We start from the raw sequence: 25,177 nt of genomic DNA, 5'->3' as shown, positions 1-25,177 counted from the left end.
AAAAATGCTCATCATCACTGGCTATCAGAGAAATGCAAATCAAAACCACAATGAGATACCATCTCACACCAGTTAGAATGGCAATCATTAAAAAGTCAGGAAACAACAGGTGCTGGAGAGGATGTGGAGAAATAGGAACACTTTTACACTGTTGATGGGACTGGAAACTAGTTCAACCATTGTGGAAGTCAGTGTGGCGATTCCTCAGGGATCTAGAACTAGAAATACCATTTGACCCAGCCATCCCATTACTGGGTATATATCCAAAGGACTATAAATCATGCTGTTATAAAGACACATGCACACGTATGTTTATTGCGGCACTATTCACAATAGCAAAGACTTAGAACCAACCCAAATGTCCAACAATAATAGACTGGATTAAGAAAATGTGGCACATATACACCATGGAATACTATGCAGCCATAAAAAATGATGAGTTCATGTCCTTTTAGGGACATGGATGAAACTGGAAATCATCATTCTCAGTAAACTATCGCAAGGACAAAAAACCAAACACCGCATGTTCTCACTCATAGATGGGAATTGAACAATGAGAATACATGGACACAGGAAGGGGAACATCACACTCTGGGGCCTGTTGTGGGGTGGGGGGAGGGGGGAGGGATAGCATTAGGAGATATACCTAATGCTAAATGACGAGTTAATGGGTGCAGCACACCAGCATGGCACATGTATACATATGTAACTAACCTGCACATTGTGCACATGTACCCTAAAACTTAAAGTATAATGATAATAATAAAAACAAACAAACAAACAAAAAATCACAACACAGTTTATATGTTCATTAAAAAAGAAACACTATAAAGTGGTATTTAGGCAAGTCTTGGACAGTGTCACCCTAAATAAGTAACAGGAATAAGAAAGTGGCCTAGGAGTGGTGGCTCATGCCTTTAATCCCAGCACTTTGGGAGGCCGAAGTGGGAGGATCATTTGAGCCAGGAGTTTTGAGACCAGCCTGGGCAACACAGCAAGATCTTATCTCTACAACATAAATGAAAAAAATAAATAAATAAAAATTAGCTGGGCATGGTGGCATGAGCCTGTGGTTCCAGCTACTTGGGAGGCTGAGGTGGGAGGATTGCTTGAGCCCAGGAGGCCAAGGCTGCAGTGAGCTGTGATCACACCACTGCACTCTAGCCTGGGAAACAGAGCAAGACCCTACCAAAAAAAAAAAAAAAAAAGTGGATGGATAATGTAGGTTACGGTCATCGGGGAGCTTCTTGGAAGAAAGTAGAATTTGTGGTGACTTTTAAAGAAGTTCAGATGTTGCTAAGAGAAAAAATATACATACGTAGACATCAGAAAAGGAAAAACGCATAAGTAAAAGTCCCAAGGCCAGAATATGCATGAAATGTGTGTGTGTGTGTATGTGTGTGTGTGTGTGCATGTTTTATATACAAACCCATACGTGTTGCAGTTGACAGGGACAGAGAAAGGCAGTAAGGTAATAACAAAGATTATTATAGGGAAATGTGAAATAGAATGTAGGATAGGTAGGATGGAGGCAGATTATTAAGGGTCTTGAAAAGTATAGACATGATCTGAAACACCATAAGTCATTATTGATTTTGACCAAGCAGCTGAATGATCAAAGTAGCATTCGATAAAAATTAGAACTGCATTTGTGTACAGCATAGCCTGGAGAGGAGACAGGCAATTTTATAGCTCTATAAAAGCGCCTTTGAAAGTCAAAACATTTTTAAAAATCTCTATAGAGCTAAAATGAAGAATTCCCAACCACATGTCATTTTCTTTCTTTCTTCTCAAAGGAATGTCAATGTGATAAGCAAAATAGTTTCACCATGTCTTCATACTTTCTTTTTTAAAAGAGTGTTAAATAACTGCTATGCTTTTTAATCTAAGGAGCTCAGGCACAAGGACTTGAACTTCTATGTAGAAATTTTATTGTGGGAAAATTACCTGTGAAAATGTATACCACTTATTTTCACTTGGTGTGTAAAAAATTCATTTCCAGGCACGGCGCAGTGGCTCACGCCTGTAATCCCAGCACTTTGGGAAGCCGAGGCGGGCGGATTATGAGGTCGGGAGATCGAGACCATCCTGGCTAACACGGTGAAACCCCGTCTCTACTAAAAATACAAAAAATTAGCCGGACGTGGTGGTGGGCGCCTGTACTCCCAGCTACTGGGGAGGCTGAGGCAGGAGAATGGCGTGAACCCCGGAGGCGGAGCTGGCAGTGAGCCCAGATCGCACCACTGCACTCCAGCCTGGGCGACAGAGCTAGACTCTGTCAAAAAAGAAAAAAAACTTAACTTCCAGTTTGGTGATTTAAATCTTAACATGGAGAAATTGATGTGAGATCTTTCCCCCAAAATTCAAATAACTAAAAGTTGAAAGCTAAAACCTTTAAGATTAGAGGAACTAGGGTTATTTTGTGAAGAGCAGAATAACTTAAAACTTTTATCCCCAATAGACATGGATTTATCTTAAGGTTTATCTTATCACATAGTTCTTCTCTCTACCAAAAATAATGCAAGAACAAACACATTTGTTTTGAACTATGGTTTCAAGGAGAACTCAAAAAAGGATATTCTTATGGAAAGTGATAACCTGGGACAGATTATTAAGAAATATTATTGCACTTTCTAGAAGAGTTTTGCTAAGACTGTGGAGGTCCAATTTGAGTTTAGGCGAGACTCAAACATGTTATATGCAGAGGAAGCAGAGGTCTAGGGAAATTTGGGTTATGAATTTGAATTTTATTTTTTTATTTTTATTTTATATGAATAATTTTTATTTCTAATTGGCAAAGTGAAAAATTGTATATATGTATGGTGTATAACATGATGTTTTGATATATGTATACACAGTGGAACAATTAAATTAATATATCTGTCACTTCTGCATATATTTATCATTTTTGGTGATGAGAACATTTAAATCTACTCTCTTAGCAACTTTCAAGTCTACAATATTATTAACTATAGTCACATGCTGTACTATAGTTCACCAGATCTTATTCCTCCTGTCTATTTGAAACTTTGTAGTCTTTGACCATAACTCCCCATTCCCTGCTCCCACCCCTAGCCCCAGTCCCTGGCAACCACTATTCTACCCTTTGCTTCTATGAGTTAAACTTTTTAAAATTCCACATGTAAGTGAGATCATACAGTATTTGTCCTTCTGTGCCTGGTTTTTTTCACTTAGCTTGTTGCAGATGACCCGATTTCCTCCTTTTTAAGGCAAAATGGTATTCCATTATATTATGTATACCACATTTTCTTTATTCATTCATCAGTTGATTCCCTATCTTGGCTATTGCAAGTAATGTTGCAATGAATATGGGAATGCAGATATCTTTTTACCATACTGATTTCATTTCCTTTGGATACATATTCAGAAGTGAGATTGCTGGATCATATGGTAGTCCTATTTTTAATTTTTTGAGCAACCTCCATACTATTTTCCATGAGGCTATACTAATGTACATTTCCACCAACTGCGTGCAAGGGTCCTCTTTTCTCCACATTTTTGCAAATGCTTATCTTAGAGAGGTGAGATGATAGATATCTAATTGTGGTTTTAATTTGCATTTCTCCAATGATTAGTGATGTTGAGCATCTCTTCATATACCTGTTGGCCTTTCATACATTCTGTTTGCAGAAATGTCTGTTCAGATCTTTTGCTCATTTTTAAATTTTCCTTTTTTTTTTTTTTTTTTTGCTGTTCGGATGTTTGAATTTCTTATATATTTTGGATATTAGTTCCTTATTTCACGTATGATTTACATATATTTTCTCCCATTGCATAGGTTTTCTCTTCACTCTGTTGATTGCTTCTTTTGCTGTGAAGCTATTTTTTTGGTTTGATGTAATTCCATTTGTCTAGTTTTGCTTTTGCTGCCTGTGCTTTTGGGGTCATATCCAAAAAATCTTTGCCAAGACCAGTGTCAATGTCTCTAGGTTTTCTTCTAATAGTTTTACAGTTTCTGGTCTTACATTTAAGTCTTTAATCCATTTTATGTTGATTTTTGTATATGGGATGAAATAAGGGTCCAATTTCATTCTTCTGCATGTGGATATCAAGTTTTTCCAGCACCATTTATTGAAGAGACTGTCCTTTCCCAGTTGTATGATCTTGGCACTTTTGTTGAAGATCAGTTAACTGTAAATGGGTGAATTTATTTCTGGGCTCTCTGTTCAATTTCATTGGTCCATATTTCTGTTTTTGTGCCAGTACCATGTTGTTTTGATTGCTATAGCTTCGCAGTACATTTTGAAATCAAATAGTGTAATGCTTCCAGCTTTGTTCTTTTTGTTCAAGATTGTTTTGGCTATTTGATGTCTTTGATGTTTTCATATAAATTTTAGATTTTTTTCTATTTCTGTGAAAAATGTCATTGGAATCTTGATAGAAATTGCATTGAATCTGTATATTACTTTGCATAGTACAGACATTTTTACAATACACTTTTTGATTTTTACATTTGAGAGACACTCAAATTCCAGGGCATGACTGGAAGTCAGATAAGGCAGGCATCAAAAAAATATACCCTGCAACGTGAAGCCAGGTGTGATGAACTTCGTTCAGGGGTAAGGACCCACAGTAAGAGGAAGACACAATTTTGAAAGTTTGAAATGTATTCTGTCATTCAGATTTGTTTCCTATCTCAGTTCCTACTGAGATAGGTCAATATTTTGAAAAATATTGCTTAAGCTTTTAAGCACTGCTTTTCATGCTGCAATGCTTAGGAACTCCTCTCTCAGAATGTAATCATGGGGGTCCTCCTCCACTGTATTACTTTCCAGGGACTGCTGTAAGAAAGCACAAATTGGGTGGCTTAAACAACAGAACTGTATTGTTCTGAGAGTTTGGAGTCCAAAATTAAAGTATGAGAGAAGTTGATTCTTTCTGGGGGCTGTGAGGGAGAATGTCTTCCATGTCTCTCTCTCGTAGCATCAGGAGCCTCAGGAGTTCCTTCACTTGTCGACGGTGCTCTCCCTGTGTATTCACACCATCTTCTCTTCCTTCCGTTTCTATTCTATCTTATATGAACCCAGTCATATTAGATTAAGGCCCACCCCAATGACCTCATCTTAACTTGATCATCTATAAAGACCTTATTTCCAAATAAGGTGACAATCACAGGTCCTGGAGGGTAGGACTTCAATATCTTTTTTGGGGGATGCAATTCAACCCATAACACCCACCATCATCAACCTTATCACACACCATAACACAACTTTGGTATCAAGAGAGTTCCAGTGCTTCTGAGTTGAAGCACATCAGGACATGGAGACAGTGTAAGGTGAGATGAGAAAAAAGGAACTATTGGTAACAAATTCAAATTGTTAAAAACCTTGGTGGATTCAGCCAGGATATCTGTGGACTATTAAAGCCAACCAGTTTGAAAAGCGTGCATTAAATTTTACCTAAGTCTACTAGACCTAAAATGCTACAAATATTACTTTGTTATTTTTCTTATAATGTTTCCATTTTCCTCAAAAGACTTAGATGTGGCTTTTTGAAATCCTTTTTTAAAACATAATTTCATAAAATTGGTTTCAATTTAGCATAATATTTTGTTTATCTTGAAAAAGAAGACGGTTGCTTTGAAAGAAAATATCATTAAGCTTTCATTTTTCTTTTTCATCCCCAAAAGAGAAAGAAAAATCACCATTTCAAAAATCAAAAACCTACTACTAGGAATATACTGTGATTAAACCTAATTTATCAGAAGCAACTAATAGCAAGGAAAACATTTGACTCCCTAGAAAGTTTTAGAAAACCTCATATACTCACATAAAGGAAAATTCCTAGAACTTAGCCCATTTCCCTTTTGCCAGAAAAATAAAAAAAAGGCACTAGGAGTTGACACTGACCTTGTAAATAGAGAGCCAAAGTTCCTGTAAAGCAAGGTTTGCTTTGTACACAGCTGAGAAGTACAGGAGCCAATAACAAAATCCAGATATTCTTCCACTCTGTGTTGCCTCACTACTTAGAATGGTCACATATTCAACAACCATGCTCACTTACAGAGTAAATCTCTGACGAGGGTAAGTTCTTTAGTCCTTCTTATTTATACCAGTTAGGAACGCTTTCAGCAGCAAATAACAAAGTAAATTAATAATAACATAAATAGATAGGGTTGTTTCTGTTTTCTTTTTTGCTTTGTTTTTACAGAATCTAAACTCTGGATACAGAGTTCAGGACATAAGTAGTGACTTAACGCTATCACTAGGAATAGGGTCTTTCTATTCTTCCTCTCTACCATTCTCAGTAAGTTGACTTTTTGTCCTTGTTTTTATGATTTCATGGCTTCAAGATGGCTGTCATAGCACCAAGCATCCTGTCTGTGTGTAGGCTGAAAGAAGGGATCACAGGAGCCAATAAGCTATCTTTTTCATCCCTGTCTGTTTTATTATGGAACAAAGACTTTCTCATAAGCCTCTACTTAAACCCCATTTTGGTCAGATCTCAGTCATGTGATCACCCTCAGCTATAAACAAAAATGAAAAATTAAGTATATGGCAAAGGAACATAAGATCATCATGATTTTCTTAGACTAGGAATAAAAACACTACAACACAACCAAACTGTGGCTCTGTAAACAAAGGAGAATGTGGAAATGGCTGTCAGGTAGACAGAGTCTGCCAGAACCACATTGAGGGTATATTAGAAGGCTTTTAGAGAATCCTTAAATAGTAACCCATCACTGAGGCTGAAGTAACAACAAAAAGATGATTAAAACAATTAGCTACAAGAACATATAAGAAGAAAACAGAGACTGTTTACCACTTTGGGAAGCTCAAGAAAACCATTGGATAAAATGGTTTAAAATCAGAGCCCTTTCTTAGAACAAGAAACATTGACTAAATTAATAACCCATATAACATAAATTAAAAACTCATATAATAATATCACTAATATGGACACAAATAAGTATTTGCTGATCCTTAATGGACATTGTCCATAACATATTTAAGTGCTGAATGCAATCATTTCAACAAGTGACCTTATGAATAATTTTACAGCATCTAGAACAGGACATTAGAAACTCTAATGTGCTTAAAAATGACCTGGCAATGTCAAAATGCAGATATTGATTCAGTAAGTCTAGGGTGGGGCCTAAGACTGAATTTCTAACAGTTTCCTGGGTAATATGAATGTTGCTGATGACACTTAAAATAGTACGGATGTAGAAAACAGTTCATATCTTTTAAATTATTTCAGCATAGCCAATATAAGTTTGCTTTGGGTTGAGATTTCCGCAAATAACTATCCTTGCTTTTGGTGAGAAATATCAAGACATCAAGACTGGTCACTGGAATGTTATTAAAAAGCCTCTGATAATTGATTACTTCAAATGTCACCTTTGCTTCTTTCACCTAGTGTCAGTCTTAAGTTACCAGTCTTAAGTAATTTTTCCTCTTAAAGTTATTGAAAGAAAACCCGTTTCTACCATAACCTAAATGCCTTCTAAGGACACAGAATTCTTCAAAGGGAAACACTTTTTATTCTGTTGAGCCCTTTGACAGGTCTAGCTTTAAGGTTTTAGTCAAAAACCATTTAGATGTAAACCAGTTATTTAATGTTTCTGGGTCTATTACCTTCCGCACACCTTCAGATAAAATATGAAATTAGGTACAAGTTGTTATTTACTTATCTAACTGCAGCTTCTTGAAAATAACCTTTTACTTACCTGCTAGGCAGAGCTAGAGCTGGGGGAGAGGAGGTCACATGATGCAATAAGGGATCAAGGTTTACCAGAAGGACATCAGAAGTTATGCAGAGTCCATGAGCTGATGCAGCAATCTAACATTTACCTGCTTAAAGTGTGCAGGGATACAGAAGGCTTTCCCTTGAAAACAATAAATGTTTAAAATCAAAAGCTGCATCTTTCCTTATTTTTAGGTGCTAAAGTCCTTAACATGGAGCATGTTTTGTTGAAGTTCTCTAAATGTTTAATGATGACTGGGAAGTCAATTTCATTTGGATACCTTCAGGGTTCTCCTGTATTCTTCATACATGGTATCTATATGAATGTGTGCTGAGAGGAACAATCAGATTTAATAATTGTGGATAGTGAGTTGCCCACCATCTAAGAGCCAGAATTAATATCTCTACCCTCCATTTAGCTATTTCTATCTCTATTTTTATATTTCTTTCTCTCCACCCCCCACCCAGACTTCTCCAACAAACCTTTAAAATATGGTCATTTCCTCAGAATAGAATCCACTCTAGCTGGTTTAGGCAAAAGGGATTAAAATTTTTTTTCACAGAGCATTAAAAGGTTTACAAATCACTTGAGAGATAAACAGTCTCTAGGTTGAGCATCCAGGAGAAATGTCCAAAGCCACAAGACACAACTGGGCACCTCTGAGACCAGTTGACTCTGCCATGATAGGAAGTACCATAGTGGCTGCTGGCCACTTACCCAGCAGCTACTACCATCACAGCTCATGCTTCTCTCCCCACTTCCTTCAGTTCTAAATTCAGTTCTCATGAATACATCTCTTTGGTAGAACCTGAATCATATTCAGAACACTAATTTCATTGAAGTCTGAAAAGTGTTAGTTTTAGCTTTCCAGGCTCAGCTGTTTAGGAAGAAAGTTGAGATGATCACTGAATTGCTAAAACTACAGGATCAGCCATAATAAGCACAACAAAATGGGCACACATCTCAAATTCATTCAAATCAGCCTATGGAATCCTAGCTTTTGGCCATTCCTAGAACATCACTCCAATACTACATACACTAAGTTACACATTTGTTGAGACCTCACTCCTTCTAGACATGCTAAGTTTTCATCATCCATTTTCCTCACTCTTCCAGACCTATCTTGGACATTTCCTCAGATCCTCCTGGGCCTCATCTACCCTCAGCCCCAGACTGTTGCTTGCCCAGAGTCCTGATCAGAGGAGCTCAGCAATGGTTGATTGACTCATGCCATTCCAATGGTCATAAAACTCAGAAGACTCAGCATCTCTCACCCTGGTTTTTGCAGCCTTCCCTGCAAATCCTGGGGAGAAAAAGCCAGGCTTTGACATGGCCTCCATACCTCTTATCACAGCAGAAACAGCAGCAGCTCCAGTAACTAAGTTGGAGTTAGTTACTAACCCAGCAGCTGTCTGGAGGGAAGATGTGCAAGTTAACACTTTGTTAGGTCAAGTAGGCATGAGAAACAGGAGATGGAAAGAAGCCAGTAGATAGATTGTTCGCCCTTCTTTCCACCAAAGAATTTTTCTAAGGTGCCGTGAATTCATGAATCTCTCTGGAGATGTTCAGTGTAACTGAGTAACCATTTAAATTTCCTATAACCAGAGCTCAATAACATGACTTTTTGTTTCCTATCCTTCCTTTTTTGTCACACTTGCTTCTCTGGACTTGTACTCTACAATAAAGCATGTGCTCATAAGATTAACCTCAGACTCTTTTCTTAGGAACCCAAGCTAAGCTACCACCTTTGCAGAGACCACTCCCTCAATGTGGAGTGACAGTTCCTCTTCATCAGCCCACATCTAACTTCTCTTCAAAAATCTGTCTCAAGATATTCCCTTGCACAGGAACCCATACTTCACTAATTATTTCATTACCTCTCGTCTTACCTCCTTCACTCTGTGTTTTTCTGAATATTTTTGTGATCATATTAACTTGTACTTTTCTTCACATAGTTTGCACATATTATGCATGATTTTCCCCCATCCTCGAGCTGGTCAGAACATAGACTTTTTTTTTTTACCATATATTTTCTCAGTTGCACTTATGCAAAGGCTTTACAACAAGAGAGTGCCCAATTTGAATACAGTTATGGAGTATCCACCCACCCTCCAGGTTCTGCCTTACTTCAGTCAGCATTTTTTCCAAGCATGCTTTGCCTTCCTGAAGCAGCTGCAGGCTTTTCAAGGCCAGTCTGCTATACCTCTCTCCTGGGGCCCTGTCCCACAGTCACAATTATTCTCCTCATCCTTGTGCATAGTTCTCTTTCCACTGCTCCAGCCTAAGAAAAAAAGAAAGAAAGAAAGAAAAACACTTGTTCTGGGTCCTGTTCTTGATTGACTGGCTAATAAGTGATTTATGCCCAGTTATTAATGACTAAAAGGGTAACTCCCAGGGCAATATTCATATATTTAAGGACATCCTATGAACAGGTGCCTTAAACCAAAGTGAGCTTACTCTAAAAAGTGTAGTTTAATGGAGGAAAACCTTCTGAGCAAGATAATTTTAATTAATAATTGCACCATCAATTTTCAACATTCTAGAACTCTAGTAGATCATACTACAGACTCTTATGTACCCAAACGCCAATATTTTGTTAGTGTGATATCATTATTTTAACATTTTTAAAACCTGAGACATGAATTATTTATGCTTTGAGAATTACCAGAGAGTTAAACCCACCATTAAAAGAGAGACCTTATGATCTCTCAAGGCCTCTGAGCTAGAAAGCGAAGATGACTGGGACAGTAGCCCAAATTTTCCCAGATTAAATTCACCCTAGTTCTACTTCCTGAAAGAAGGTTTTTTAAAAACAAACAAACAAAAAAAAAAAACAATTTTCCCTGAATATTTAATGAAATAGGACCTCCTTAAAAGACAATTATAAGGAAAAAGGAGTCTGTCTTACTCTCAATATAAGGCTGCCTCCAATGGGGTGAGATTGATAGCTAAAACAGTCAGTGTTTGGTGGTAGAAGCTCTTGCCTGTCTGATGGATTTGTTTTGTTTCAAAAAAAAGGCTATTTCACAGCAAAAGCTAAGAACCAGGCATCCAGTAAGCTGACTTCTGGGCCTTAATAACAAAAACTACAGCTGTCAATAAAGACATCGTAGTCTTTAATACAATAAAAATAAAAATTTCTAAAAGATCATCTTTATACTCTCACAAAAAGATGGAATCATTTGTAAATAAAAGTTCCAGAGGAAGATATTTGGACTTAGTTGCTTTTTGTCTCGTCACTATTTTTCTGTCTATTTTAAATTATGGAAAGTGTTTCTAGTGGCTAGAAGAATATGCCCCAAAATGAGGCTCACCATCAAAGATAACACCATTGATACACGTTGTTCTTAAGACCATATTTGCCAGAAAATCCAATTTAATTCATTTTCAATTTTCAGGATTCATTTTCTTCATTTTGTGCAATGTTTACTTTATTTTATATACTTTTGTATTGCTTTTTATCCTGCTAATTCAAATTATAATAGATGGTTAATGTTTACATTTTGAAATTTAAGTTACAGTCAATAATGTAATATTTAGTTTAAATGATTTTTTAATTTTTCTGAATTCTGAACAGTTTTTAAACAATGGGTGTTAAAATGAGTATTTATATACATCATGAGATACATATGAAAATACAAATATTGTGACTTTGCTCCAATAGTGTTATCATGACTTTCTATGGATCATCTCAATACTGCTGCGTAAATGATCACCAACCTTGGTCAAATGTGCAAATGAATGTTGAGTTCACTATTTCTGGTGTCCTTTTGACTTTCCCAATGCCTTCCTTCTGAACAACAGTACTTTATGTCTTCTTAGGGGTGTCTTCTGACTCTGCAACCTTGGAAACGGGACAACAGCTATTCCTTAAGCTTCATCTATGTGCCTAGCACTGTGTGACATGTTTTCTATAATCGTCTATTTACTCTTCACAATAACTCGATGTGGTTCTTGTCAAAACCCCTATTTTACAGGTGAGGCAATGGATGCTGCATGGGGTTGGAAAACACATAAAATATCACATTACTGGGAGCCGCTCTGGGTCTCCTGGCTCCAAAGCCAGTGTCCTCTCTCTTCTACTTCACCACATCTGGTCTCCTCTTTGTGTTATAAGCGTGTAGAAATTACTTTGTTTGCAAACCAGCACAAGACACTTTGATTTTAATAACAAAGTATTTTTCTAGTAATTAAATAATATTTTATCTTAACCAAATTGGAAACGAGACTAGATGATTAGATGACCTTTGTAATTTCCTCAATCCCTGGCGGGTAAAGTGGGAATGTCCAGAAAAGGTCAAAGAAGGCAAATGCCCAGCGCAGCAAAAGGCATATGGTCAAATAACACAGAAAAACATCCCTTCGTGGGGGAAATGAAGACTTGAAGGCATAATAAGGGCATTATGCTTTATCTAAAGCAAAAATACAAATTGAATATCTTATTTGCTCTTTGATAGCAAAACATACGTAGACATTTTCTAAACATTTATTCTCTCTAGGTGACTAGAATAATATCTACCATTTGTGGAGCACTACCTACTTGTCTGAACACCTTGCATTTGTCAGCAATTTATTGAAAACTGTGAACTCAGCAGGGTTCAAACCTGAGAAGGTTTTTTTCTCCTATTGTGGCTGTAACATGCTCTGTTGAATCTCCCTTTCCCAAGACTTCATGGCTTCTCCAGCAAATGCCAATTTTGTGACCTTTTTAGGTTGGAAAAGAGTGGAAAAGAGGCAATCCAGTGCCATCCACTTCAGTTTCTTGTCCAATTCAAATGTCCATCTCCTCCCCAGGACACAGTGGCAGTGAGAGGAGGCTACTCTTGACTCTTTCCCCTCCCTCTTGCTTTTTCTGAGCCCTTTCTATGTTGAGGAAGAAGAGAGAATTCTCAAAAGTCAGCAGAAATGTTTTGCTTACCAGTTGTTTTGTGACCTCTGTCCTCCATGTAGCAGGCAGTCTCTTCATTGCACAACCTCCTTTCATAGGAAATCGACTCCTGTAGACCTCTTCCAGTCTCCTTATTTCCTACATAACTCACCTTACAGGCTTTTGCTGCTGGGGTCTCTTCTCTTAGTAAGTCACAGTCTAGGATGAACTTGCTTCACAATAGTTCAAGCCTGGTACCTTTGTAGTATCTACTTGACATACGGAAGACTCATGCATCTTTTTTCTACCAGACAATGGGAGTGTGCCTCATTGCCCTATTACTCATTTTCTCTCTCCTGAATTCTGTCCCTATATTATTTCCTACTGCTGGAGTAAGAAAAAAGAATACTACAGATCCATGACATGAGTAGGTATCCAACTGAAAAATGAGATTTCAGGCTCAACTTATTGCAGGCAACCCCCAGTCATTAAAAATATTTTCCTTGGAATACTCCATTGGATTATGCATAAGGAGCACTGAGAAAGAGTAAAAGGAAAAGACACAGAACCCTTTCTGAGGCTGAAGATTTACAATTCAGTAGTCCCCTCAAGATTAGTGAGTACAGTGGTAAGCGGAGTAGCAGAATGAATTTGCCTCTTAATGACTGGTGTTTACCAATCATCTATTTGTCTCCTAATTTTCACCTATTTGTCTCTAACTTTGGAGCCAAGTAGACAACTATGAGACAAAAAAAAATCCACTTAGTATCCTATTACACATAACTCTGAAAGATAGGCATTGTTATGCCTTAGGGAGGTAGATTGCAAATAATAATTACTGTTACTTTTTGAGGGCAGGAGAATTTCCATCACCTCACAGAGTGCTTGGCCTATATAGGGCTCAATAAATATTTATTAAATGACTACATAGAGTGAATGAATAGCTCAAGGTCTTGCTTAGGAAATGGTGAACTGGAGTTCAAATCCTTTTCTTTTTTACCATCAATATCTCTCTAAACAAAATGTTATCCTAACACTAATGCTGATTAAAGCCATAGTACAGTGTCATATAAGAGTTTCTTCAGTCTAACTCAGTCATACCTTTCAGTGAAATAACCCATTTCTCTCCTCATATTGGAATCCAGTCCTGGGATGATTCCACACACAGGTGAAACCAATTTGCAGGTCCTAATGAGAGGTGACAGCGTGCTGGCAGCCCTCACAGCCCTCGCTCACTCTCGGGGCCTCCTCTGCCTGGGCTCCCACTTTGGCGGCACTTGAGGAGCCCTTCAGCCCACTGCTGCACTGTGGGAGCCCTTTTCTGGGCTGGCCAAGGTGGGAGCGGGCTCCCTCAGCTTGCGGGGAGGTGTGGAGGGAGAGGCGGAGCAGGAACCGGGGCTGCGCTTGCGGGCCAGCTGGAGTTCCGGGTGGGCGTGGGCTTGGTGGGCCCCACACTCGGAGCGGCCGGCCGGCCAGCCCTGCCCCCCCAGGCAATGAGGGGCTTAGCACCCGGGCCAGTGGCTGCGGAGGGTGTACTGGGTCCCCCGGCAGTGCCGGCCCACCGGCACTGCGCTGGATTTCTCGCTGGGCCTTAGCTGCCTCCCCGCGGGGCAGGGCTCGGGACCGGCAGCCCGCCGTGCCTGAGCCTCTCCCCTCCATGGGCTCCTGTGTGGCAGGAGCCTCCCCGACAAGCGCCGTCCCCTGCTCCACGGCACCCAGTCCCATCGACCACCCAAGGGCTGAGGAGGGCGGGCACACGATGCAGGACTGGCAGGCAGCTCCACCTGCAGCCCCGGTGTAGGATCCACTGGGTGAAGCCAGCTGGGTACCTGACTCTGGTGGGGACTTGGAGAACCTTTGTGTGGACGCTGTTTATCTAGCTAATCTAGTGGGGACGTGGAGAACCTTTGTGTCTAGCTCAGGGATTGTAAATGCACCAATCAGCGCCCTGTCAAAACAGACCACTTGGCTCTACCAATCAGCAGGATGGGGTGGGGCCAGATAAGAGAATAAAAGCAGGCTGCCCGAGCAAGCAGTGGCAACCCAGTCATCCCCTTCCAGACTGTGGAAGCTTTGTTCTTTTGCTGTTTGCAATAAATCTTGCTGCTGCTCACTCTTTGGGTCCACACTGCGTTTATGAGCTGTAACACTCACCGCGAAGGTCTGCAGCTTCACTCCTGAAGCCAACAAAACCACGAACCCACCGGGAGGAAGAAACTCCAGACGAGCCACCTTAAGAGCTGTAACACTCACCACGAAGGTCCACAGCTTCACTCCTGAGCCAGTGAGACCACGAACCCACCAGAAGGAAGAAACTCCGAACACATCCGGACATCAGAGCGAACAAACTCCGGACACGCCGCCTTTAAGAACTGTTAACACTCACCGCGAGGGTCCACGGCTTCATTGTTGAAGTCAGTGAGACCAAGAACCCACCAATTCTGGACACACTAAGCCTAGAATGAGCTTATTGTGCCTGGGTTTTACATTCTATATTTTGCGGTTGCATATGGTTGGTGAAATCTCTCCATGGCAAAATCCCTGACATTCACAAGTATTATTTTCCCCTGAGCTTTTCTATTTTCAGTTGCTTAATAAACAATAAGGATCTGTGTGACATTTATCATGTTAATTGCCATAGGTTCTCAAATTCAGTCATATAAAGGCTGGTTGGTTATTTTAGGGACTTTAAACAAAAAGTATTGGATGGATGGATAGATGCATGGATAGATGGAATGGATTAAATACCTACATTTCAGGGAATTGATACCTTATGAATGCATCTTGATTAATGGCAATTTCATAAGCCAAAAAAGCAGTTGAGTCTCAGAAACTTGGAGAACTATTCAAACAGCTTTAAAACAAAAAGCTGTACCCTATATAAATACAAGGGATATGTGAATAACTCATTTAAAGTGCTTTATTTAAAAACTGGTCAGGCGCAGTGGCTCATGCTTGTAATCCCAGCATTTAGGGAGGCCAAGCCGAGTGGATGTCCCGAGGTGAGGAGTTTGAGACCAGCCTGGCCAATAAGGCGAAACCGTGTGTCTACTAAAAATTCAAAAATTAGCCTGGCATGGTGGCATGCGCTTGTAGTCCCAGCTATTCGGGAGGCTGAGGCAGGAGAATTGCTTGAACCTGGTAGTTGGAGGTTGCAGTGAGCCAACATCACACCATTGCACTCCAGCCTGCGTGACAAAAGCGAGACTTTTATTTAAAAACGCATGGTTGATTCTTCCCAGTATTATTATAGAGGAAAAAACATGGTAAATATTTAATTTTAGAGCTGGGGCCAAGTTGAAGACACCAAGGATTTAAGAAAACTTTGGGGAAGGGGTTGGAAAGACATCCTGTACATGGAAGAGAAGAGTCAAGTTTTTTCTCAACATTGCCTGCACTGGCTGAATTTCAAGTAACCTTTGCCGTCCTTGCTGAAGCTAAAGCAGAGGACTAATGAGGAACAGCAACAACTCAGACTCTTCCTGGGCAAATGGACAAAGTTGTTGACTAGTTTCCTTGGGTTCTACCTCAAAGATCCACGGCCTGAGTCTCTGAGATGCAAAACAAATGCAAGCAGAGGGAACATATTTGCATTTGGGTTTGGACAACAAGATTACAGGTGCCCAAAGAGGTATAGCGAGCTCCAGCAATAATTTTTCGACTGATCAAGAGATTAAGAAGTGCAGGGAAACAGTTTCAGGCTTGCTTTTGAAGGCTAGAGGAGCACAGAGGGGCGGTAATAACTCAGCACCACACAGTGTCCCCTTCTGAGACAGGAGAGAAGCCTTGCTTGTCTATTCTTGGCACTGATCAGACTCTCTTATAAGTTTCTGGCAACCTCCCAGAGAGAACGGCGTGTTCCCTGCTGAGTGTATAAAGGGCTTGGAAAACATGTTTGTGTGTGCAACCCTGTGGGCAGGGCCTGGCTTAGTCTCTCTGTGTCACATAGTTCCTCTCTGGAGTGTCAGGAGGCAGCCTTGGACTTTTAGACCTGCTGTGCAAGTCTTCAGAAGCTAAGATAGTCCCCAGGTCCAGTCTGTGTACGTTGCTGTGTTTCCATCATCATGGAAGAGATAAATTTTTAGGGAACCTGGATGTTCCTGTAAACCATGGTTCATAAAGTATTCTGTTGCGAGGAGTAAATACAGGTTGGATTTCAGCTAACCTCCTATTATGGTCACAAAGCCTTCCTTTGGAAACTTGCACCTGTTTTGCCCAGTGAGATTTGGCCAGGCATGATTACTCACCCTGTGGGAACTGAGATAACACAGATTAACACCAGTGCTCCTTGCTGCCATCTTGGAGCTAGTGACTCACTCCCTGCTGGTCAAACTCCCTTTTCAGAAAAGTGAAATTTGAGCAGAAGGAAGGATTAGTCAGCTTGGCCTGACAAGCCCCTAAGGAAGCTCCTAGGGTTTCCAGTAAACAGAAAAGGGGTCTTTAGAGAAATTGTGAGCTCCTAGACCCTCTGGGCAGGCAACCTAGGTCCACCTGTCAGAGTCTAATAACAAACAGCAACCAAAATATTTTAGAGTATCTTAAAAACAGACTGTAAGATTTCCTCATTACAGACCTGTTCTTGTGAACAACGTAAATCCATTTTAAAAATGGAGTCTCGGCCGGGCGCGGTGGCTCACGCCTATAATCCCAGCACTTTGGGAGCCCAAGGCGGGCGGATCACGAAGTCAGGAGATCGAGACCATCCTGGCGAACACGGTGAAACCCCGTCTCTACTAAAAATACAAAAAAATTAGCCGGGCGTGATGGCGGGCACCTGTAGTCCCAGCTACTAGGGAGGCTGAGGCAGGAGAATGGCGTGAACCCGGGAGGCGGAGCTTGCAGTGAGCGGAGATCGCACCACTGCACTGCAGCCTGGGCGACAGGGCGAGACTCCATCTCAAAAAAAAAAAAAAAAAATGGAGTCTCCTATGGAACTTTCTGGAATGGAATCTAGTGAAATTCCTCCATCTTCCAATATTTCAGGCACTTTAACCACTTTCTTAATATGGTCTAGCACTGTAGTTATCAAGTGCACTCTCTTTCTATATCCCCATCCTCCCGTAACTCTCTCCTAAGTGTCAGGGATTTACTGGACATCCCCATCCTGCTATCCCATAAGCCCCTCAAAATCAACATGTCCAAAATTAATTTTGTCGTAAGAAACAGGATAGCGTAATGGTTTTAAAACAAAGCAAAACACACAGGCATTGGTATGCAAGTGATTGAGTTTGAATCCTGCCTCTACCTTTAATTACCTGTGAGATCCTAGGCAATTGCATAATCTGTCTATACTACAGTTTAATCGTCCATAAAATAAAAATAATAGTATTTTCCTCATAGGGTTATAGTAAGAATTAAATAAATTAAAGCATGTAAAGGAATTAGCATCATTATATTTTCCATGTCAGGTTTGTTATAAATAAGAGTTTAAAAATGAATGAAGCAACACAGTTAATGCTTAATCTAATACTTAGTCAAGCTACTGGTAACAAAAAACTCAAAACATGAAATACAGATTTGAGAAGTCCAGATTTCAGCAGCAATTTTGATAATTAGCAACTAGACCTTGATTGAGTAACATAACTTTTCTAGTCCTCATTTCCTCATAGTCAAAATAGGGATGGCACTAATAGCTACCAACTGTGGGGTGTTGACTATGTGTTAGGTACCATTGCTGAGTACTTTATAAGCATTACAAATAATAACACAAAAGTTTAGTAAGCATTTTGGAATAATCACTGATGGACAAGATAACATTCATTCATTCTTTAAACAGTATACACTGAGTGACTATTAAATGCTAGGAGTTTAGATACAAAGGGAACAAATGACAAACTATTCCAACAGACAGTTCACCGAAGAAGATACACAAATAACAAATAAGCAAGTGAAAAGCTGTTTAACATCATTAGCCCTCAGAGAAATACAAATGAAAAGTACAGAGACTTATCACTATTCACCTATCAGAATGGCTAAAATTAAAAAGGCTTACATCACCAACTATTGACAAGAATGACAGCAACCGGAACTCTCATATTGCTGGTAGAAATGCAAACATGTATATCACTTTGGAAAACAGTTTGGTACTTTCTTGTAAAATTAAAGTGGCTGACCTTGAATTTCACTTCTAGATATTTGCCCAAGGGAAATGGAAACATGCCCACAAAAAAGATTTGAGCAAGAGTGTTTACAGCATATTCGTCCATTGTATTAGTCAAGGCTCTCCAAAGAAACAGAACCAGTAGGTTATATATACATAGAAAGAGAGATAAAAAATATGTTAAGAAATTGGCTCAGATGATTATAGAAACTAACAAGTTTGAAATCTGCAGGGGAAGCCAGCAGGCTGGAGACCCAGGGAAGAGTTAATGTTTCAGTCATGAATCTGAAGACAATCTGGAGGCAGAATTCCCACTTTCTCAGGGGACCTCAGTCTTTTTCTTGTAAGGCATTCAACCGATGGGATGAGAACAAACCCCATATTATGGAGAGTGATCTGCTTTACTCAAAACCTATTAACTTAAATGTTTATTACTTCTAAAAAATATTTCCACAGCAACATCTAAACTGATGTTTAACCAAATATCTGGATACACATAGCCTAGCCAAGTTAACACACAAAACTAACCCTCACATCTATTATTACCCTAAGCTGGAAATAACCCAAATCTTCATCGCTAGGAGAATGCATAAATATTTATTTTGGTATATTCACAGGATGGAACACGATTAAGCAATAAAGAAGTATAAACTACTAATATATGCAAAATATGGATGAATCTCCAAAATATTATGTTAAGAGAATGAAGCCAAGCACATAAGAATATATGCTGTATAATTCTGTTTTTGTGAAGTTCAAAACCAAGTAAACCTAACCCATGGTGATAGAAACAGTACAGTGGTTGCCTGTGGGAGATAGGAATTTACTAGAAAGAGACAAAAGAATACATGAAGATATTCTGGGGTAATAAATGTATTGTTTACCTTGACTAAAGTGTTGATTATAAGGGTATATACACTTGTAATCATTCATACAATTATCCATTTTAAAGTTGTGTGTTTCACTATTGGTAAATTTTACCTTAATATTTTAAAAAAACTGAAGAGTTTACAGTTCCTTCTTTTAAGGAGGTTACAGCCTGGTGGTAGAGACTGGCAGACAGGCATTTACAACATAGTATAAGTGAGGTACTTAACCTAATTCGCCTATTAAAGCTTTTAAAAGGGGACGTGGGAAATTGGAGTGGTATTTTTGAAAGCACCCCAGGTATCTGAATGTGCAGACTCATCAGTTTCCCAATGAAGGCCGAGACTTTGCCATTATTCACCTTTGAATCCACAGCAGGTACAGAGTCCAGCTCAATAAATATTTGTTGAATAAATGGCAAAATTCTATGCTTCTCCTGACCAAAGAAAACCAAAAGTGAAATCCTGTGCCGGCAGCCCTGCCTTCTAACTCCATCCAACTTTTTATTTACACAATTCGAGACCAAGAGCCTGTGAGAGGATTGAGAATGAAATCCAAGGATGACAAATGTATTTCACCTTGCCTATCAACTCTAAGCAATTGGAAGTAACAGTCCTTACTGTACTGAGAAGAACTCTGCGGCTGCATCTGGGCTCAAAAGGAGAGAATATTTTGGTTGGTTATTATTGTCTGCCGTAGGTGTAAAAAATAACACACCCCACTTTTGCCATCCCTGAAGAGCTCAAATTCAAGCACCACATAATATCAAAATAAGATACAGACACAGTATATGTTCAATGAGTCAACCTTGCTCCAACGCAGAAAAAAAATATTTAAGAATCATTGGAAACTAAATCAAATATCTACACATTGAAAGAGGGCCCATATTAATTTATTTAGATGCGGCCCATGTCTACAAATGGGCAGATCTCCTTCAGTGGGCTGCAACTGGAATATCACTGAATATCTATTCATATGCTCACATATTTTTGTTAGGTATGTGTGTGTCTAACCATTTGTGGAATGTGCAGGGTCTACAAGTCAGTCACTTACAGAAATCTAGAATTCAAGCAGGGTGGGACTATAATAATAATTACAATTTATTAAAAGTTAACCAGGTGCCTGACATTGTACTAAACAATTATTGCTCCTAGTTACAAAGGTGGGAACTGGGCCTCAGAAAATATTAAGTGGCAGGGAGGAGTTCCAACTCTGGCATATCTGATTCTATGCATTACTCTGTATGGCTACCTATTCAGCTATATTATCTCAATAACTAATTCTTTTATGATTTTCCAGAAGGGAGCAACTCTGTGACCATACTGGTGGAGATGTCTGACTATGTGCAAAAGTTCATGGGACACCTGTGACCCAGATGGCATGATTAGGCTTCTCTGGCACTGCCTGGGATGGGCAGAAACATGCATATCTCATTTTGGAGGCTTTTCTCCTGTCTCTTTGGTAGTTTTTGATCCTAGCTTGGTCCTGATCTGTCACCTGCAATCTATTGCTAGAAAGACAACAAACGCTATTCTTGCCAGTTGTTGACAGACCCTAAGAATATATCAACATTTACTCTACATAAGTACATGCTCACACTGAGATCCTAGCCACGAAGAAGCAAAACAAAAACAATAACAAAGCCACACCCGGGAATGAGAACAAGAAACAATAAGGGAAGGGAGAAATGGAGAGAATGTGAAAGAGACAGAAAGAAAAACAGTGAGGAAGAAAGAAAAAAGGGAAATTGAATGAATGGAATTACTAATGAAATTGTCTATTTCAGTGCTACACGGAGAGAAACTAACTGCAATGTTGTTTTTTTCCTTCCAGATTATGTAACCACAGGACAGAAACCTATGGTTCTAAAATCATTTCCTGATACCCAGATCTCTTTCCAATGAAGGGAAGAGCAAAATTCTTTGAAACTGTAACCAAGAGATTAAAGAAAGGTGCCATAGAATACCTATTTACCTTTCTTGATCTTTCTGGTTTAATTTTCTTCAAGACGGCCTTTAGAAATGAAAGCTGTCTGTAATTCCATAGCTGTGATTCACAGCAGGGAGAAAATTCTCCTACAGTGCCTCCTTCAGGCCAAACTGCCAGGAGCGATGAACCCTTAACAAAACAGCTTGGGACAGTTTGTTTCAGAGAGTGAGTCTGTACCACGGGAAAATCTTTGCAGTTAAAATGCAATAAAAAGAAAAAAAAAAGCTGGATCTTTGGCCTGTGCACATAAATGTCTGAGAAACCCTGTCATATCTGGCTGGGCACAGTGGCTCATGCCTGTAATCCCAGCACTTTGGGAGGCCGAGACAGGTGGATCACAGGAGTTTGAGACCAGCCTGGTCAGCATAGTGAAACCCCCTGTCTATCAAAAAATAGAAAAATTAGCTGGGCGTGATGGCATGCACCTGTAATCCCAGCTACTTGGGAGGCTGACATGACAGAATCCCTTGAACCTGGGAGGTGGAGGTTGCAGTGAGCCGAGATTGTGCCACTGCACTCCAGCCTAAGCAACAGAGTGAGACCCCATCTCAAAAAAATAAAATAAAATAAATAAAAATAAATAAATTCCCCCAAAGAGTCTGGAATGTCAAGTAGTTAATAACCATTACCTAAATAAAGAAATTGACACTTGAGTTAAGAAACTGACCCAAGTTCACAAAGATATTAAATGGAACAATCAAGATTAAAACTCAAGCCATTGAATTCCAAAGTCCATATATTTTTCTTTGTGCCACACTGCAGTGCTAGTTGGAGTAAACAGTTTTCAGCTTCTTTGTATTTTTGTCATAGAATTAACCAGACGTTGCTTAGGAACAATTTGCTGATGCCTGTGTTTTCCTTGATGGATCATTCTAAGAGACCTTTTGTTGTCCATCTGACTTCAGCAGTATTTGGAGTCCTGGGATCCCTGAAAGACTGTAATGACGTCAGTGCTTCAGTGAATAATTCAGCACTTGAACACTGCCATGTTGAGAAGTATAAGCAGTCCTAGACCTCCAAATTTTGCTCTGTTCTGTCATTTTCTGATGCCCTGGAAGAAACATTTCTTCCTTTTTTTAATGCAATTTTTAAAATCTTTAGCTTTTGATAAAAAGAAAAAGTAAGGCTATCATCCCCTTTGTTGCTCCAGAGTAAATTATTCCATATGATTGGAGTGTTTTACATGAGAAGGGAGGGTTAATTAGTGTCAGTTTTACATATTTTTTCAGATCTAAAGGATCAGAATTGTATTTGGGGGTGGCATGGAAGAAAAGAGTAATGATAAAGGCAATTACCTGGTATTAAACATCATGACGGTGCTCTGAAAATGATGAATACCCTGTAAATGTTACATGGTTGTATCATAATTGTTACTGCTATAAAAATTATAAGGTTGGAAAAAGTATAATTATGATGATAATAATATTCATTGATTCCCCATGGTGCTTCCCCACTCTTCGAGACATTTCATAATTTCATCCCACTCAGCTCTTCCAACCTCATCCTCTGCTCCCCACACACAACAAATGTTCATCTACGTGCATCAAGTTACTCTAACTGACAGTGGTGAATACTCAGTGTATACTCCAGCTCTCACCCTTTGTCAGGGATACTCACTTTTAAATTCCCTCCTAAACCCCAGGGCCTTACTGCTACCCAAACTGTTACCTAAACCCCAGCCCCCTTCAGGTCACAGATCAAGTCCACCTGCCTTCCCTGGTCCATAGTGGCTTCTATCTGCCCTCGACTCCAATAGCACTTACCACCCCGACCACCGCCCAGGCTGTCACGGACTTGTCACAGTGTTTTTTGTGTGTGCATCAGTCAGATCCCTAGAGGAAATGGAGAACACACTCAATAGGGGTGACTGAAAAGAAACTAATTAAGGGCTATCTGTGGAAGTGTAGGTAGGGAGCCAGGAAGGGCCCCAATCTTCTGCCGATCTTCCCATGGACTGAACCCTCTAGGAAGCCAGGTGACAGGGAGTCAGTTGATACAGTCTGTGAAAGTCATTCTGCCAAGACCCAGAGCAGGGTAGAGAGAGGATCCTTGTTTAGAGAATGGGCAGCTCATTTTGTATGTCTTGCTTCCTGAATCAAATTATTCGTAATCTATATTGGTTCCCACCACTTGTCAGTCAAATACTGACTTTCAGCTTCCACCACATCTGGAACAGGACAAGGAGTGAATGTTTGCCTTTGTACCTCTCAGCAGGTGTGTCTTGGCTCCTGGATCTTGAGAAGGACCTCAGTACCTACCTTCTACATCTGAGGCTGCCTTACACACCCCAGCATGATAGCTGTTTTGTCCATTTTTCTCTGCTTAGTAAGCACTGAAAACTAATCCAGGCTGTCTTTAAGAAATACAAGGTGGCTATTTTATTTCCATAACTGGATTCAGCATATATTTGCCGAGTAGTTATCCAATATCATTGAGACATAGCTCTTTCTGAGAAAACAGAAAACCAATTAGTAAAGAAGAAATTTAAGTTCACTTAAACGACTTAGTGTCACTTTTTTAACAACAACTGCTGGCCAGGCGCGGTGGCTCACACCTGTAATCCCAGCACTTTGGGAGGCCAAGGTGGGTGGATCATTTGAGGTCAGGAGTTCGAGACCATCCTGGCCAATGTGGTGAAACCCTGCCTCTACTAAAAATACAAAAATTAGCCAGGCATGGTGGCAGGCACCTGTAGTCCCAGCTACTTGGGAGGCTGAGGCAGGAAAATCGCTTGAACCTGGGAGGTGGAGATTGCAATGAGCCGAGATCGTGCCATGGCACTCCAGCTTGGGTAACAGAGCAAGACTCTGTCTCAAAACAAAGAAAGAAACAAACAACAACAACAACAAAAAAAACCACTTTTGGGGGATGTTTTTGCATACATTGTTTTTCATTGATGGCAGATATGATCAAACATGAACGAAGCAACTTATCACTGAAATGTAGGTTTTGAAAATCCTTTCTGATGAACCAAATGGCTCAGTTAGACAGCATCTAATTTTTTTAAAAAACTGTGTAGTTTTTATCCTTATTTCTAAATAAAAACAAATAAACCAAAACCTTCAGCTACTAAAAATGAATCTTAAAGTGACTTGGTAACAACACTCCTCTTCTTCTTCCCACATTTATCAGAGAACTACACAGGTAGTAATACCGAATAAAGTTTTTGGGTTTGTTTTTTGTTTTTTTTACAGTCAAGGTCTCGCTCTGTTGCTCAGGTTGGAATACAGTGGTGTGATCATAGGTCACTGTAAACTTGAACTCATGGGCTCAAGTGATTTTCCTGCCTCAGCCTCCGGAGGAGCTGGGACTACAGGCATGTGCCACCACATCCAGCTAAGAGAATAAATTCTTGCATGTCAAAAAATAAATGAATGAAATTATTCTACCCTCTGCTCATTCATTCTGATACCCAATGACCCTCCCTGCTAGGGATCTCATTGCTAATCTATGTCCTGCTACAAAATTCATCTCCTCCTTCTCTTTCCCCCACTGAAGATGGAAACAGCTGGGAAATCAGCTCCGTATATGATACATTTTCAAGTGACTAAATTTTTCCATAGTAAAATAGATCATTGCGTCTATTTTACTACTTACAAAAATACAAAGATGCAAAAATTAATTGGTTGGCATGTTTACTAATCCC

At 39.7% G+C, this 25,177-nt stretch overlaps 1 protein-coding gene across 3 annotated transcripts; it reads right to left on the bottom strand.

Annotated features, from left to right (window-relative positions):
• Positions 1–605: 605 nt before the first annotated feature.
• On the bottom strand, positions 606–23,990 carry LOC129144594 (T-box transcription factor TBX1-like). 3 transcript variants are annotated; one of them, XR_010158907.1, is made up of 4 exons: positions 21,517–23,990; positions 11,429–15,763; positions 9,836–9,989; positions 606–7,849 (listed from the first exon to the last, which is right to left on the bottom strand). XR_010158907.1 is itself a non-coding variant. In XM_063815460.1 (2 exons), the coding sequence occupies exon 2, from the start codon at positions 14,298–14,300 to the stop codon at positions 13,764–13,766; it is 537 nt and encodes a 178-aa protein (XP_063671530.1). In that variant the 5' UTR covers positions 14,301–15,763; positions 21,517–23,990; the 3' UTR covers positions 9,997–13,763. The 3 variants fall into 3 exon arrangements, 1 of the variants encoding a protein (XP_063671530.1); XR_008549039.2 differs by having other exon boundaries at positions 609–9,989; XM_063815460.1 differs by lacking the exons at positions 606–7,849; positions 9,836–9,989 and having other exon boundaries at positions 9,997–15,763.
• Between the last annotated feature and the right edge of the window lie 1,187 nt (positions 23,991–25,177).

Source organism: Pan troglodytes, chromosome 6 (genome assembly GCF_028858775.2).
Source record: "Pan troglodytes isolate AG18354 chromosome 6, NHGRI_mPanTro3-v2.0_pri, whole genome shotgun sequence".
NCBI classification, from domain to species: Eukaryota; Metazoa; Chordata; class Mammalia; order Primates; family Hominidae; genus Pan; species Pan troglodytes.
This window is presented reverse-complemented; position numbering and strand designations above follow the sequence as displayed.